Source organism: Pteropus alecto, unplaced genomic scaffold (genome assembly GCF_000325575.1).
Source record: "Pteropus alecto unplaced genomic scaffold, ASM32557v1 scaffold20, whole genome shotgun sequence".
Classification (NCBI taxonomy): Eukaryota; Metazoa; Chordata; class Mammalia; order Chiroptera; family Pteropodidae; genus Pteropus; species Pteropus alecto.
The window spans coordinates 9722118-9739942 of NW_006436298.1; the positions used below are offsets into that span (position 1 = coordinate 9722118).

Here is a 17825-nt window from a genome sequence, read left to right on the forward strand (position 1 = left end):
AAAATGGGAAACTGTTTAATGGGTACAGAGTTTGCATTTTGCAAGATGTTCTAGAGACTGGTTGCAAACTGTGTGAATATACTTAACGCTACTGAACTGTACACTTAGAAATGGTTAAGATAGTAAATTTTATGTTATGTGCTTTTTACCAAAATTTAAAAAAGATAACTTGAAAGTTGCTTGGGCCCACCTTATTCTGTACCCTCACTTCAGGGACACAAACTGGGGATGTGAGAGAAGAATTCCTACTGGATTTGTGACATAGCAGAGAAAGTCTAACAATGTTCCATGTTTGCTGTCTGTTATATCCCTATTTATATAGCAGTAATTCTATGAAAAAGTCAAGTACTTTACATTTAGGAACCTTTCATTGTGAAGATTATAATCCTGAGAGCAAAAGAACACACAGGGTTAGTACCTTCGTTTGAAATGCATTCTATTGAGAACCAATTCCAAGGGTCCAGAGAAATGGTTCTCAACACGGAGCATTTCAAAATCACTGTGGCGCTCTGGGAAAAGATATTCATTTCTACTTCTGGTATTATGGATCTAATGACCTCCACCTTAAATTTCAAAACCAATTGTTTTACTAGAGATAAAGAAAGGCATTTCATAATGATAAAAAGGTTGATTCATCAAAAAAACATAACAATCATAAATATGTATGAGTGAAACACAGAGTTTCAAAATGCACAATGTCATCTAAGCGTCATACCACAGACTTGCAGAATCTTAATTTCCAGAGTGGAGCAAGGGCATGGTTATTTAAAAACAAAACAACAACAAAAAAGCTACATGAGGTTTTAAATGCCTGCTCAAGTACCACAGTTTTACACGTTAAAATTAGAAAATAAATTCAAAACTTAGGTAAATATTACTAATACTGTGTGTTAAAGATTAACAAAACCCTTTCTTCCTCTGCATGAGAATTTGATTTTTTTTTACCCCCTAGAAACCAGAAAACAGAAATATGTCAACTATGTAGCTAGGCTACATATCTTATGGAAAAATAATTTGACTGGTAAGCAACATCTGAACTGGGAAGAATTATAAACAAACTATAAATATCTGATGGAGACACACAGCTTTAGGCTTCTCTGAGTAGGGTGTTTCATGTCCCTTGTGGGAAACCTGAAGATAGCCCATGGAGCTGTATAAGATATTCGATTCTAGGGGGCATGAGTCTGCTAAGCCAAGGTGGCTTCTCCTGTGAATCCTGCTACCTTACTACTAAGCTATCACTTTTGGCTAGTCAAAGAAAATAGATCTAGAGAGCTATATAAGAACTCCTATAGAAAGAAACACCTATTGCTGGCCTGCTGGTAAGCTATGGTTCCTGTCTTACGGCCTGAGTAGACCAGTGCCAATTGTGGCCCAAGGCAGTCTTGTGAGTCTGAATGTTTAGTTAAACCTAGCAAGATCCTTTGATGGGCGTTGCCACTACCTTATCTTTATGTTGTGGTTCAGACATCAGTTCCTCTGTGCTATACTCAAGATCTCTAGGTTGACTTAACCAAAATACTTCCAATGATGTTTGTGCTATTGGGGGTATGAGGAGAAGAAGAATCCATTCAAACCTCCCAGTGATCTTGTGTATCCAGAATAATACAATATTCTTTCTGTGGTAGTAGTTTTGCCTGCATCAATATGAGCCATAATTCCAATATTACGGATTCTGTTTAAAAGGGGGCAAAAAAGACATGTATTATAATGTGCACATTACTAAAATTATAAAATCCAAATGTTTATGCTGTGTAAACTTTGAAGCTGGTTAGTATGTCAGTAATTTATATAAAGGTGTAAAAACTTGAAAAATGGAAAATATGTCATTACCACACTACTCTGACAATACAGATAAGTAACAAAAGACCTAACTACAATCTCGTAAATATCTTATATTTGTTTCTATGAAAAGTGCTATTACTACATCAAATTTTTTAGCATTCAATTGAGAAAACAGCTTTTAAAGTATATACCAACAACTATTTACAATTAGGTAGGGCAAAATTAGAAATTAGAGCATTCACTAACCAAGCTGAATTAAGCCGGTGAGAGAGACCTGTAACTGTTCATGGCGGCCTATGAAAAAGACAGTAAGTAATGACAGTACTTACTTAGCTACTGGAGGACTGATGATAGAATGAAGGGATTTGATATCATTTCCTATTAAACCTAATGGAAAGAGGGTTAAAATGAAACTGTTTAAGAAATTTTCCTTTAATTTACAAATGAAAATTAAAATAATTTTAAGCAAATATTGTAATTCCAATGAAAGTAAAATCCAAGCTAAATAAAACTCATTTACCTAAAATTTATTTTCCTGCTATCTCTTAAGAAGGGCTATGGTGATAATAAAACAAGGTAAAGTTTTTAAACATCACTTCCTAGATCACATCCTTAGCAAACTACAGATTTACCCCAACCTCTGCCATCTTCTACAATTCTATAATAGAATTATACATCAGAATTAATATTCTTAACAATAGTCTTAAGGCACTAGATCTTGAACCAGAGAAAACTATAAAATGCACAGTCCTGTAAATCTGCATTATTAAGGCTTGAAGAGCTAAGGGTGATCCTCATATAAGCTGATAATAAATTTTTGTACAATCTGGAACCTACCTTCCTTCAGCAGTTCCAAGGACACAATACCTTTAAAGACAGGCTAGGAGGTATCACTAAACAGAAGCTATAATAATCTAATACTTCTAAAAGATCAAGTAGCATTTCTGGAATAAAAAATGTCCATAATGACTTACTCTATGCTTACCATGCATTTCATTAATATTAAAGCAACAATGCAGTTACATTTATCAATATACCTCCCTGCTATTTAAACCAGTTCTCCCAAATTTCTATAATAAATTAAGAAGAGTTTTAATATACTTTGAAAAAAAATCTCATGGAAGTTTGAAGATGAAAGATAATCTGTACTGCTAGAGATAAATTTGCACAAGCAAAATACAGAAACCTAGATACACACCAATAATATAGGCCATTAAATTCACATGCCCTTAACAAGTCACACAATCAGTATTTTTACTCCATTTTTCTCACATGACAAAGATGGTAATGAGAACAACAAAAGAACAAAACTAGTTTTGAGTCTCCCATATGTTTGTTTACTTCAAACATAGGAAGGACATTCAGAATTAGGAGTAGTCAGTTCCTCAGCCTTTCAGCATTTAAAAGTCATCTAACCTAAACTATCCTACATAAATATTTAATCAAACTATTCTTAAGAACCTTCAAAATAAATTATTCTAGTAAACCTCTATTGACAGAAAATATTTATGTATAAAAACCAAAAATGGACTAGAAAATCGCTATTTTACAGCAAGAACACCCAACAAATAGACTCACCTGCTAAACTTTTGAGGCAACTATTAAAGCTGACTCAACTCTTCCCTTTGCTCAGCTCATTAGGATGGCCAACAGAGGAGGAGCATAAGTCTACTGGTATTTCCTCCCAATGTCTATCAGAATACTCCCAACCCCTAATAATCTCAGGGAAATAGCCAAAAAGTAAAAAGGAGCCACTATTTTCAAAATAGTTGAAGACTTCTAATAAGGGAGATGCTTATGAATGAGATAGAGATGGGGCAAAGATAAAGAAAAAAGAGGAGGAGGGGAGAGGTAGAGGGAAGAAAGCAAGCTAGCAGTTTAATTAAAAAGAGAAGACTCTAACAGTATTACCTGGTAGGGAACTGTAATTTCTTCCAAGAGGCACATGTGGCTTTAATCTTTTTAAACTTGCTCTTATTTTAGAGCAATATATGTTCTAGTGAAGAGAAAAAGAAACGACATTAATTTTATCTTAGCATGACTTATTACAATACTTTTAACATTATAATTACGCTTTGTCAGGACAACATACTTTGAATCTCCTTAAAGTAGTCCCAATTTTTAACTCCAATTATTTTAAAAAGTGGCAACCCAAATTACACTACAGGAAAGAAAAAGATTAAAATTAGTACTAGTTTGCTATTTTGAGCTGATCTCAGACACCAGTTCTCCTAGACCTGCAGTATTAGCATCACAGAGAACTTGTCGGAAAGACAAACTCTTAGGACCCACTCAATAGAATGAGAAACTCTGGAGATGAGGCTGAACAATCTGTGTTTTCACAAGCCCTCCAGGTGATTCAGATAGCTAATGTTTGAGAAGGAAGATCCTGAAGTTGCCAGAGTCATAAAGGTGAAAAAGGTCTCTCACCTTGGATACTCCTTGGTTCTTCTCTACAGCTGCTAAGAACTTGTGAGGATCGTGAACTCTAAAACCATGAGCTATTTTCAGGATTTATAAAAGTAGCTACACTTCAGAATCACCTGGAAAGCTTCTTAAAAACATTTGGGGTGCGAGAAGAAGAGATTGGCATTTTAAAAGTTCCCCAGGTATTTTCACCTAATGTTCCCACACAGCGGTTGAATATTCTCCATACCAATATGTCTCTAAACCACTAGATACACATTTAATGGCTGACAATATATTTGGAATTGCTAGTTATGATTTTGACCTGCCACAATCTGCCTTTTTTAACATCATGAAATACATGCCTGTGCTTTCTATATTATTTTTACATTAGTTACCAAGTTTTGGTAATAAAACACTATTATACTACGAAAACATTTCAAAAGTAGAGCTTCAAGGCTGTTAAAATTTCCACTGCAGAATGACCAAGGTAAGACAGTATCTACCTGTCACAGGGTGTATAATCTGAAAGCATCAGCAATGAAAACAGTGAAGAAAAACTGTTTAACTCCTTAGGCCACTAATGACCTCAAAATGGAATAGAGAAATAGAGTTCTTCAAAATGCTGCGCAGGTGATTTTAAGGTAGAAAAATGAATTTGTAAACTAATGATGAGGCATGCTTCTTCTTGGTTACTGATTCTCCCATACTCCCTGTTAAGAAACTACTGAAGATAAAGATAAACTAGTATATGATATATACTATGTCTTTTGGAAAGTAAAGTAACTGAAATTGTTGAATTACATTACATTACATTACAAATTGTTGAAGTACATTTAATTTTACAAGAAAACTTACATTAATGTGCAAGCTGGACACTTTTTTATGATTCACAGCAAATATCCTCAAGCTGGACATCTTGGCCCTCTAAACTGTTATTCTCTGAAAAATATACAAAATTATAAAACTAAGTTTACATATTACATGTCAGTAAGACATATATAAGCATAAGTAATATATATCATAAAATGTATTACTTTTAAAAAGTAGGAACAATAATTTTAGCTATCAAAAACGATGTATCGGGGGCAGAAAAAAATGGTGTAGATAGAGTGAGGCTCTGTTCATCCCTCTGGTGACCAAATCAAAGTTGTGACAGAAACAAGGGGCAAACAGCAAGGAAAAACTGCCTGGGATCTAGATGAACAAGCCATACAACTAGGGAGAAATCTAAGAAATCACCTTGCAATGGCAGACGGTAGGATGGGGCCAGGACACGAGGCTGCCTGGTCCCAGTGGCTGAGTGGGATGGAGGCTGCAGATGTGTCTGCTAGCGGACTTTCCTGGTGACGGACTTGCTCACTCTGAGCACCAGTGCCAGTTTGGCTACAAAGGACAAAGGGACTTACAGGACACTGAGTGGTCGCAGTGAGGGTCGAGGCTAGACTCACTCTGTACAGAGGTGTGGGCAGTATCCATTGTTCCCTGCTGAGCCCTTTTTCTTTCCAGTGCTCTCCTCAACACAGAACCACCATAGGGCATCAAACTGGATAACAGACGTTGCTCTGCCCAGAGGATTCCCTGAAACCCTGCCTCCCCCAGTTCGTGGCTCCACCCAAGCCACATCCGGCTGTATCCTCAGGGAGTCAGGAGCTCTTTGCTGAGCAGCGCCTAGGCTCATGCTGGAGCCAGCTGGCCTCAGTTTCTGGTGTGGCCTTTACCTCTAACTTCAACAAAGAGATAAAAAACATAAAAATGGAAATGGAAATTATAAAAGGGAACTAGTCAGAAATGAAGAACACATTATCTGAGATGAGAAGTATATTAAACGGAATAAACAAAGTGAATAAAAAAGAGGATCAAATGACCTATATTGAGGATGGGAAAGCCAAGGACACTCAATCAGAATGGCAAGACTATAATAATAATTTAAAGAGCCTACAGGATATTATTAAAGGTAAAAATATTCATGGCATAGGGGTACCTGAAGGAAAACAAGATGTTGAACAGCTATTTGAAGAAATAATGATGGAAAACTTCCCTAACCTGGTGAAGGAAATAGACATAAAACCCCAGGATGCTCAGAGAATCCCAAAAACCAGGAACCCAAAGAGGCCCACAGTAAGGCACATCATAATTAAAATGCCAAAGGTCAAATACAAATAAAGAATCTTAAAAACAGCAAGAGAAAAACAGATAATTACTTATAAGGAAATACCCATAAGACTGGCAGCTGATTTCTCAAAAGAAACTATGCAGGAGAGAGGGCTTGGCAAAAAATATTCAACAGGATGAAAACCCAAGATCTACAACCAGGGACAGGAAATGTTAGCGGAACTTCTTTAGGAAGAAGAGAAAAATATGCATCAAAAACAGGAATAAAGAATACCCATAACTACATATCTATCAACAAGTATTTCAAATAAAAAGGGATTAAATGCTCTAATCAAAAGGTAGGGTGGCTGAATGGATAAGTAAACAAGACCCTACATATGCTGCCTACAAGAGACTCACTTCAGATTAAAAGACACACAAACAAAAAGGAAAGGGATGGAAAAAGACATTGCCTTGATGGACCTAGAGGGTATTGTGCTGAATGAAATAGGTCGGATAGAGAAAGACAAATATCGCATGATTTCACGTACATGTGGAATCTAAAGAATAAAATCAACAACAACAAAAGCTGAAATAAACTCATAGCTACAGAGAATATTTAGAGGAATACTAGATGGGAGGAGGGTTGGGGGAACAAAAAAGGCAAAAGGATTAAGAAGTACAAAAGGATAGTTGCAGAATAGACATGGAAATGTAGAGTGTAACACGAGGAAGATAGTTAATAATGTAATAATTATGTAAGAGGGAACAGGGGGACTAGATTTAGTGGTGTGAGCACTTTATAAGCTATGTGGATCTCTGATCACTATGCTATACAACTGAAACTGGTATATGATTGTATGCCAACTATAAGTGAAAAAAAATTCATTGTACATTGTAAAAACAAGCAACTAATTGTCTATCATATTTCAATAAAGATGGAAAAAAGAAAAAAATTAAAACAAAAACAATGCATCATTCAGAAAATGAAAATTCTGACTAAACATGAGAAATATGATTGTCGAGCTTAAATTGTGCCTTATTTTTTCAACATGCTTTAATTCAATAAAAATATGACTGCAGTAAAACATGTACTGAAATTACAAAAATAAGTCACACCAACCAAAATTTTTATGTAAATGTGTAGAAGTATAGAAAGGTAAGCATCTACATGTTGGTAATTTCTCATTGGCAATGTTAACTTTTTGGTTTATCTGTAAATTGATTTTTCTAGCATAAATATATAAAAATAAAATCAGATTAAAAATATACATAAGCAAGGCCTATGATTATAGAAACTATGCATCCTTAGTTTTAAAAATTTATTAAATATTCACAATGTTTCAAGTACACTATCAAAGCTATGAGAAATGCATGGAAGCATCTGACTAAACGGGGGTGGGAGGGAGACAAGTAAACCGATAAGGTTAAACCATTGTGCATCACGTTATGCAATAAGCCATGTCGAAACTCATTATTCTTGTAAATCTATTTTCTCTACCTTAAGAAACATATCTATTTTCAGGAGGTCATTAAATCTTTTTGATTTTACTTCCTAAATATACCTTGAATCCATGCCCTCTTCTTCATTTCTAATGCCAAAGTTTAGGATGTTTGCAAAACCATGCATGTTAGATCTATTCTAATAGAACAATGGATTCTAACATAACAATACGAAAAGCTCACTAATGTGGTTTGATTCCATATTATAAATAATCTTGAATAAACTACCATTTGTTAAAGCCTACATCTAAGATGAGCCACAATTTTCTAGAAAGATTAAAATAATCCTCCCTTTCCTAACTATATTTCACATATATATGGGGCTGAATTTTCTTCATACAATTCCATCAGAAATAAAAAAAATATATAGTAACATATAAAATACAGAAGCAGATATGAGATGCCAGCTGTTTTCAATTAAGCCAGACATTAAAAAGACATACAAAATTGTAAAGCAATGGAAAGCTCTCTTCAAACTACACTACTTTCATTTCGGAAAATACAGGCATTTTCATAAAACTATATTACTTGTATGAACATTGAATGGATTTACTATTTTTAAATGAATTACTAAAATATTTTAAAGTTTTGTTTTAATTTCTAATATTTGAATAGCAATAACCCACATAAACAAAACTCTGGAGCTGAGTCATTTTTAAGAGTATGATTAAAAAATTTTGAAAACTTATTCCAATGCCATATTTCCCAGAGAATGCCTGTGATTATTTTAGATTACAGACAAAAAAAAAAAAAATGCTTACAAAATATTGGAAAAAAATAGCAGACAGAACCTGTGATTTTGTTGAAAGTGTTAAGATGAAGTTAAATTTACTTACATAAAAGTTTGAATTAATTTACGGAAAAATATTAAGTAAATAACAGCACAAGTGACATTCAGATACAAACAGTCTTAAAAGGTAGTACTCAAATCACTAAAGTGGGAAATACTGCTTTAATCCATTCTTTATAGATATCCTTCAAATAAACCTCATTTTGACACTTCCCTACTTAAAACTCTAAAGATTTTTAACATGACAAATCTGTCCCACTCTGTACTGGGGATCTCAAAATTCCCCAGAAACACCGTGCTATGAGACCTCACACCTTTGTGTGCAACGTTGCCACTGCCTGAAAGCAGCCCCAGAATCCCCCAAATCCCAGAACTGGTAAATTTCTATTCAATCTTCAAGGCCCAGCTTGAAAGTCTTTCCTAATTTCCTAGAAAGTTTTAATATTACCTTCTATTTTTATAACACTTGGAACTTATATTTACACTTGACAAATATATTTACAAATTATATCCACTGCTGGGAGCTCCCTCAAAGGAGAGATCTTCTACCGGCAGTGCCCAGCACAATGCCTCAAACATTTTTTTAACCTATATTTATGGCCCTCTACTGATTTTCTTCTTCTCTATGGGTCAATGAACTTTAACGAAATTGTTTCCTACTGGTGCTATCAAGCGAGTTATTCTATAAGCCTTACAGAATAAGCCTTATAGTATAAAGCACAGAGCTTTTAAGGCCTTGAATACATAACTGCTTACCAAAAGTTGTTTAACACCTGATAATATAAGAAGGGATGCTGCATCTTTGAAGGTCAGCAGTGCCCAAAGGGGTCAAGGGTCTCAGGCACGCGGAAGTCGCACGGAAGTCGCAGGCGTGGTTCGGTCCCCACCTGGCGCTCAGTCGCATACTGGAGGCCAGCTTTTTCCCACTAGGCTGTTCAGAACAAGAGGTGCGCGCCACGCAAATGTATGCAGAGGCTGCACGGTGCAACTTTCTCCTATCTCAGCAAACGCCCTGGCACCTCCATAACCCGACTTCTTTTTTTTTTTTTCCCTCGGCAGCCTCGGAACGCCGCACTGCTCCACTTCCTGCGGTGCACCATTCAAATGCCTCCTGCCAGCAACTTCCGCCCTTCTCGCTGAAGTCGGAGAACAGCGGCTCGGAACGGATGCTTTGCGCTTTTGCTGGAGTCGGTCGTTTTAGAAGTGTCCCTTTCCTGTCGCGAGTTGCGTGGAGTCAGCTCGCGGGTCTCCGAGACTCGAGAACTTGAGAACTTCTTTGCGTCCGGGGGATTGCGCCCCGCGGCTCGGCGGCCGTAATCATGGTGAGGAGGATGCCTCCGGCGCTTGCGGTCTAAGGCGTCTCAGTTGGTGGGGCCTGGGGGTTCCCGAGGGCCGCTGGGCGCTGGGGCTAGGGGTGAGGCGTAGTAGGCGGAAGTGAGGTACTCCTGAAAGGAATGAGGGTAAACTCCGAGGGATCGTCTCCGTGGAGTGAAGAAAACTACACACTGGGGATATGTTAGATATGGGGTATTTGCCAAAGCACGGGCTTTGGAGCGAATTTCCTTGTTTCGCCACAACGAATTTCCTCGTTGCGTGGCCATTGGTACCAGAACCTAGCGATAGCCTTATGTGGCAGGCTCTAATCCCGCCGCCACCTCCTTTTACTGTTGAGTAAGTAAACGGAAGGCATGCCTTGCCACGGGCCAAGCATCTGATGATGAATTGCGTAGGCGGGCTTACATCTCAGATCTGATTGTCCGATCCTTTCTGCACATCTCTAATCTTTGTTTCTTTGTAAAACAGCATTACACATTTCTTTCTTATGGTTGCTGCAAAACTTTTGTGATAGCAGTTGAAAACACCACAACTGATACGTAATACCTTGTTGTTACTTAACACTGTTCTCTGTGCTAGAGTTGGCTTTGTATCATTAATTTTTGCGGTCTTAAAATACTGATGGGCTGGGGCCGTGTGTTTAAACAAAATTTAAGGGCTATATAAAACAGGCATTTAAAAAGCACAAGGAGATCTTATACATTGCAGGTGAAATGCAAAATAGTACCACCACATTGGAAAACAGTTGGCTTATGTCCACACAAAAAGCTCAGTGCGCAGATTTATTCACTAAAAACTGGTCAATGGATAAACAGTGGTTTATACATATAATGGAATACTACTTGTTCGTAAAAAGGAATGAAGTCCTGATACATACAACAACATGGGGCATCTCAACGATGATGTTATTGAAAAACTAGACTACTGATGTTCAGAAAAAAAGGAAATCCTGAATCAGATCATCCCTTTTGTGGTTGTGGATTTTGAACAGTTGCCTTCAGTGAACAGTAACTTTCACTGAGATTACAGATGTCGATCCTGATGCCTATCATCCAGGGTCAAAATTTAACTTAACGTCTTGAATAGGCTTAATACTGAAAGGTATTTAAGCAAGAGAACATTTGGGTGACATAGGGTCTTCTATACTTAAATATGCCGCTCAAAAGAGATTGTTTCTTGCATTATAGCCACAAAACGAGTATATTGAGTTACACCGTAAGCGCTATGGATATCGTTTGGATTACCATGAGAAAAAGAGAAAGAAGGAAGGTCGAGAAGCTCATGAACGTTCAAAGAAGGCAAAAAAGATGATTGGTCTCAAAGCTAAGCTCTACCATAAACAGCGCCATGCTGAGAAGATACAAATGAAAAAGACGTAAGTGATCATTTATTTTTTGTATCAAGTTAACATATTTTGAGTGATAGTTCTTTAAAATTATCTTGAATCTTTTTCCTTCCTGGTAGTATCAAGATGCATGAAAAGAGAAACACCAAACAAAAGAATGATGAAAAGACTCCACAAGGAGCAGTACCTGCCTATCTACTGGACAGAGAGGGACAGTCCCGAGCCAAAGTACTTTCCAATATGATTAAACAAAAACGAAAAGAGAAAGCGGTAAGCAATAAAAATTGAAGTTTTTTTTCCATTTTGTTCAGGAGAATTACTTAATTTCAAATTTGAGGTTCTTAGTTTGTTTCTTTGGTTTAATTAGAAACATGAAGTTAACTGCTATTCCCATTTAGATATTAAAGTCTTAATAAACTTCATTTTGATGTTTAAATAATAAACTTTGTTTTCTCATCAACCAGCATTTTAGCATTTGACATGTTTTTTGAAAATCAGAATGCCAAATACCTTTAGTTTTTAAAAAATTATTTAAAAACAAAGTGAGTAAGCAATGAATTTCAAATTTAGTACTTTTATGGCTTCTTGTTCTTGACAATTCCTAATACTGTGCTGTTACAGAGAAGGAAACAACTGCTGCTTGTTTATGCTGCCCTGCAGTGCCAAAATTGGTTAAAAAGTAGAATAGTGGAAAACACCCTAAGTGATTACATAAAAACTCAATTCTTAAAAAAATACTTTTGGATAGGCTTGGTGCCAAATTAGGTTAAATTCTGCTAAAAACGAGAGAAAAAGGTGTAGATATTATTTTTAAATACCTGTGGATAGATTGATAGAAATCCAGGTAGCAGAATATGTGGTAACTATATTGTAAAAACTTATAGTCTTAAAATTTGATTTTTACATTTTTACTTCTTGTTTTTTGGTAATTATCCAAAATTAGAATGGTATAACTTTAGCACCAGAAGAAACTTTAGAGATTATCTAGTTAAACCCTCCTCATTTTACAGACTGAGACTAAAGTCATGGAGGTATGTAACCATTCTTCATGGTCACATATCTATGAAAATAAATGTAGAGTTGCTTCTAGAATTTGTCTTAGTAATTTCCAGAATTCTATACCTTGCACTGCTTCGTTGTTTTCATAAAATTTGCATTCTAGGGAAGTACAAATATCTGGTGATTATTTTGTCTTAGTAATCTAAAAATTCATTTGAGGTAGAAATACAAAGATATATTAAAGAGGTGGAGACAGTCTTCCAATTTTATACTATTATCTACTTAGTAGTAAGCACATATACTACCTAGATAAGGCACTGTCTTATTACAGGTAGTAGTATTCATCCATAACAAGACATTAAGATTTTTAGCTAAAGCAAACCTTTTTATTTAATATATGCTATATAAACTTAACTAGTTCTAGTTATTTGAGGGCTTGTGAGAAGACAGCACAGACTTCTAGAAAATTGAGCCAAAATCTTAGTTAAGGAAAAGCAAATCTACTACTTTGTACAACTGAAACATATTTGACTTTTTGTTCTCATTGTCTTTTACTAACTATAAATTTTAACTATGGTCTATTTTTAGGGAAAATGGGAAGTCCCTCTGCCCAAAGTTCGTGCTCAGGGGGAAACAGAGGTATTAAAAGTTATTCGAACAGGAAAGAGAAAGAAGAAAGCATGGAAGAGGATGGTTACTAAAGTCTGCTTTGTTGGAGATGGCTTTACTCGAAAACCACCTAAATATGAAAGATTCATTAGGCCAATGGTAAGTCCCTTGCAAGAGAGCAGTGATTTACATATTAGTTCCTGTATTAAACTGGATAAAGTACATTGCAATTTCCTGAAATTCCTAAAATTGATATGAAAAACAGGTTGAAAGATGTTTTTAGGCTATTTTTAAGTTATTAGGGATTGCTTAGCACCTTTTCTTGTCTTACAGCTTCATAAGAGATTTAAAAAGAATTTTCATTACATTGTCAGTGCATCTTGACTTTTAAACATGCCATAATCTTTTTTCCACATGAAGTCATTACTCATTCAATAAGTGATCTGTATGCTGACATTTGTCTCAGAACAGAAAACTATAGTTTTTTCAGCAGTCAATTCTAGTTTAGTAAGACAAGTATCGTAATGCTTTTGAAAACAATCAGTATGCAATCACTGAAAAAAGAATTTAATATATAAGTGGGATTTTCCTTTCTATTAACAACAGTGATGGTTAAAACCAATCATCTCCCCCACCCCTGAAGATAAACGTTTTTACAAAATCCTTTAAACAGACAATTACTCTCCCAACTGGATATCCAGCCAGCTTAGAGAAACAAAGAAATCATAGAGAAGAAAGTTGGCAGTGTTACTCTAGCTCTCAACCTGAATAATTTTTAATGGATTCAAATGTCAAACAGCTTGTTTCTGTGAATAAAGTTCTGTTGGAACACAGCCATGCTCATTCATCTACATACTGTCTATGGCTATTTTTTACTACAGAGTTTGAGTAATTGCAATCGAGACCATATGGACTGCAAAGCCTGAAATGTTCACCCATCCTTGGATTACATCATAGGCTCCCCTTGTTTTCATTTCATATTCTTAGTTTTATAAATACATATTGTTAACCTTATCAGTTTTACAGGGAGAGAATATACCTGTCAGGCTGTTCTAGGCTTTCTGTAGCTTGGCAAATATACTTCTTATTGTGAATTAATCAGATGGCATTCTGAATGGTATGTTTCTTACCAGATCGATTAATGAGTCCTTTACTAAGAACTTTAGTATCATTTTTACCTCTATATAGATAAAAATCAAATTTAAGAGATTGCAAAGTGTTGTGGGTTCTAAAGTGCTGCACTCCTAAAGACCATATCTAGGTGACTCTGGGTGACTGGTCTCTTGTAAGAGAGACATCTCTGGGCTCTATTTAGTTCTTGACCAGTGTTAATTAACATCAATGCAAAGAAAGTTGACAGCCCATCCACTTTTTCATCCTGGAAGTTAGATGAGTTATATAAAGACTCAGAATCAGGATGCTTTAGTTTGATTCTATCCACACACCATTTAACCTGGGAACAAGTCGTTTAACCTGCCAATCCTTATTTTATCATTAAAAAAAAATAGGATAGTTGATTTATCCTGTAACTATCAGGCTTTTAGTCTGTAGAATTAATTGTAAGTATTTTTATTTGATGCCTTAAGATTTGACATTCAATCCATGGTCTTTTGTTTTTTCCTTTTTTTGGATACTTGAGAAAGATAAGTAAAAAGGATCATTACTTATATTAACATTTGGATTCAAACATTCCTGTATTTGACTTACTAGGGCTTACGTTTCAAGAAGGCCCATGTAACACATCCTGAACTGAAAGCCACCTTTTGCCTGCCAATACTTGGTGTAAAGAAAAATCCCTCATCCCCACTTTATACAACTTTGGGTGTTATTACCAAAGGTACTGTCATTGAAGTGAATGTGAGCGAGTTGGGCCTTGTGACACAAGGAGGCAAGGTTATTTGGGGTAAGTAAATTTTTTATATGGGGACGCTGCTCTTATAATCCTAAAAAGAGAAATTTTCAAGTTGACATAAAGTAATGCAGAAGTGCTAGATGAGTTAAAACTTGATTTAACTCTTTAGGAAGAATACTTTTTGTAGAAAAAGTCACGAATATAATTCTTTTTAATTTACCTTATTGGGTTCAGTTACATAAGATGTATTACATTGCTAGATTTATTTTGATGCTGTTTATTTTAAAAGGCAGTAATTATGAAGGAAGCAGATATAAAGATGTAACTAAAAAACATTGGAAGAAAATATAATAAATTAATCATGAGTGGGAGAAATTACTACTGAAATAGCCACACTATTTCAATAATAATTAAAAACTGAAACATCATGTAGCAATTAAAAATTATTTTTTCCTCATTTTCTTATCTGGTTTTACTGCCCAGATATGTCTAAACTTTAATCTTTGAAAGGGAAGACTATGGTCTGTGATTTTTAAAAGTGGTAAATTAGAAATACTTGAGACAAATGTTATATCCTTTGAATTTAATTTTTATTAGCTAACATCTTTTTTCCATATTGTTTCCTTAGGAAAATATGCCCAGGTTACCAACAATCCTGAAAACGATGGATGCATAAATGCAGTCTTACTGGTTTGACAGTAGTTTCATACAAGTAACTCCTTATAATTATTGAAGACTATGCACCAATCAGGAAAACCATCTTTACCTGTGATGTTTCTGAGTACTACCAAACAGGTTACATGTCTGTACTCATTGACCTATTTATTTTATTGTAAAGAACATTAAAATGGTCCAGTTTTATAAATTGGTCTTTATTTTGGGGTCTGTTTAATGTTTAGATGTTCATGAAATGGAATAATTAAAAAGCAGTTATAGAAATGTCCTGCTTTATCAGTATCTGTATTAGTAAGTAGGTATTCAGGAATGCTAATTTGTCATTACTGGAAAAGCCAGTGTAGTTGAAAACTCCTTTAATCAAGGGTTAGTGCACACTTAAATTTGGGGCCTAGGCTACGAAACTTTGTCACGTCTAAAATCTTCCTGAAGTCTTCCACTTCATTAATCCTAAGAAATGTATATTAATACACAGTAACATTTGTTAAGTTTATAAAAGTATTCACATTAAAATTATATGAGAAAAGGCACACACTACACTAAATAGAATTCTGAAGAACTTACTTAGGTGAGTCTTTTAACCTCAATAAATAATCCTTAACTTCAGACAGTAAATCATTGAGTTAGTGTTTTAAACATTTTTTTCTCTCATATATAGTAATAACTACTTGGAACTGTATTTTCTACTTGAAACAAGAAAAAAATGTACCAAAATGTTTATACTTTTAGCATTTTATATATTCTGAACTTAGGGTAGTATATTTATATTTTTAGAATAGTAAAAGTTTGTTTAAATAATTCCAGATAAAATAGTTTTAAAAGACTACAATGATGCCCTTAAAGAGAAATATATTTGTAGTTACATAATATTAAAGGTCATGTTTTAGGGTTGTAACCAAGTCAAAGCACTTTTGTGATATGAATTATATGTTTGTGGCTTTGAGATTAAGGGTGTCTATATATTACATTAATCTAAAATCACATTGTTTTAAATTCTGTTTATTTTTTAAAGTCTGTCTTGAAGATACAACCAATGTGATTAATTGTGCTTTTAACAAAATCATTTAATATTTAAACAAATTCAATATCTAAACACGTCTTCATCAGTGAAATTAGGGAAAAGGGAAAGAATCTCAAAACACAGACCAGGAAACAATCACAAAATATAGGTTTAATTACTACTTTTAAACTTAAAAAAAAAAAAAAAACTACCAAGAAAACAAACATAAGCACTTTGGTAAGACTTACTATTCTGAATAATGTACTACCGTTTCTAAGTTCTATAAACAGTAGACGTTTTAGAACACAGACACTTGAGAAAAGAAAGGCTACTTCCTTGGGAATGACTACCCAGTATGGTACAATTACTTCAAGATAACAGAAGCTGAACCTCTCTTACAATTAGAGTTTAACAAATGATTTTGTCACTAATAGAAATGGGGAACATGTGAATGATTTAAGTTTTGGAAAGTGAAAGCAAAAAATCAACTGAAGGTCCAGATACTACAGAACTGAGGTTTGCTTATTTTTGAGAACCAAAAATAAGCAAATTAACTATTTTTTAAAAAGAAAGCTTGACATTAGGTATGCAAACAAGCATAACTAATCATACCCATGAAATATTGGATAACACTTTAAACACCATATTGCTATTAGTGGACATACAAGGCAGAAATGTATTTCCTAAATACTGTTACACAGATGAGTAATGTTAGTATAAATTCTTTATTTACATTAAGATGTTTCAGTTTGCTGGTGTGACCAAATTTTAGAAGGTAATCCCTAAGGTAAAGCAGAACATAAGAGCAGATATTAGATACTAGGTAAAGATTTAATTTGATGCAATCATAAAAACCTTCAAGATATTTTTCTCAAGTCACTGAAACCATTTTAGCTAGTGTTCTGGTGGTCAGCTAAAAGTGAACCATTAGTCACTAGTAACTGTTATCCTTGCCATGATAATTCTGTGTACTTAATGGAAACACCATGAATGTAGACACATTTTAAGCAGATGACACGTTCTGTCATGCTATTTGATTTTATAAAAAATCATAATAGACCCTCTCGCCTTTAAGTTGTAGAGGAGCTTTATAATAAATTCTTAAATATACCTATTTCTGTGATGTCTAGCAGTTGAATAAATTTAACTGGAAAGTACAACTAAAATTTTACTAATAACTGCTTTTTTATATTACACAAAGAAATATATATGTATTTACACAAACTGTAGTGAACTCCCTTCTCCACAAATTAGACTTCTGAACCGAAAAAAAACAAAAACAGTTCACAAAGACTATAGAATGTGACTGGACACTCAACAGCAGCTGGTTGAAATCAGATTTCAGTTCTCTAATTCTGAAAGTTCATCTAATGCCTTGCAAAAACTACATTTTATTTATATTCTTTACTGAGGATAAATTTTGTGATAAATT

The 17825-nt window shown here is 34.7% G+C and overlaps 2 protein-coding genes across 8 annotated transcripts in view; one reads left to right on the forward strand and one right to left on the reverse strand.

Annotated features, from left to right (window-relative positions):
• The window catches only part of GFM2 (G elongation factor mitochondrial 2), a 69369-nt gene extending 59683 nt beyond the window's left edge, over positions 1-9686 (reverse strand). For 3 of the 7 annotated variants that reach the window (XM_025047836.1, XM_025047835.1, XM_006913141.3), the window contains exons 1-5: positions 9335-9686; positions 5050-5133; positions 3697-3781; positions 2115-2172; positions 1578-1675 (exon numbers count right to left, since the gene is read on the reverse strand). In XM_025047836.1, the coding sequence (XP_024903604.1) occupies positions 1578-1675; positions 2115-2172; positions 3697-3781; positions 5050-5109 (301 nt within the window). In that variant the 5' untranslated portion in view covers positions 5110-5133; positions 9335-9686. Of the gene's footprint in view, positions 1-1444; positions 1676-2114; positions 2173-3696; positions 3782-5049; positions 5134-5433; positions 5578-9334 lie in introns of those variants that run through there. The other 4 variants (XM_025047837.1, XM_015590402.2, XM_025047838.1 and 1 more) reach the window with 4 other exon arrangements.
• Positions 9687-9743: 57 nt separating this feature from the next.
• NSA2 (NSA2, ribosome biogenesis homolog) lies at positions 9744-15657 on the forward strand. Its single transcript, XM_006913143.3, has 6 exons — positions 9744-9900; positions 11101-11288; positions 11378-11528; positions 12846-13025; positions 14577-14769; positions 15347-15657. The coding sequence occupies exons 1-6, from the start codon at positions 9898-9900 to the stop codon at positions 15412-15414; spliced, it is 783 nt and encodes a 260-aa protein (XP_006913205.1). The 5' UTR covers positions 9744-9897; the 3' UTR covers positions 15415-15657.
• Positions 15658-17825: the final 2168 nt, after the last annotated feature.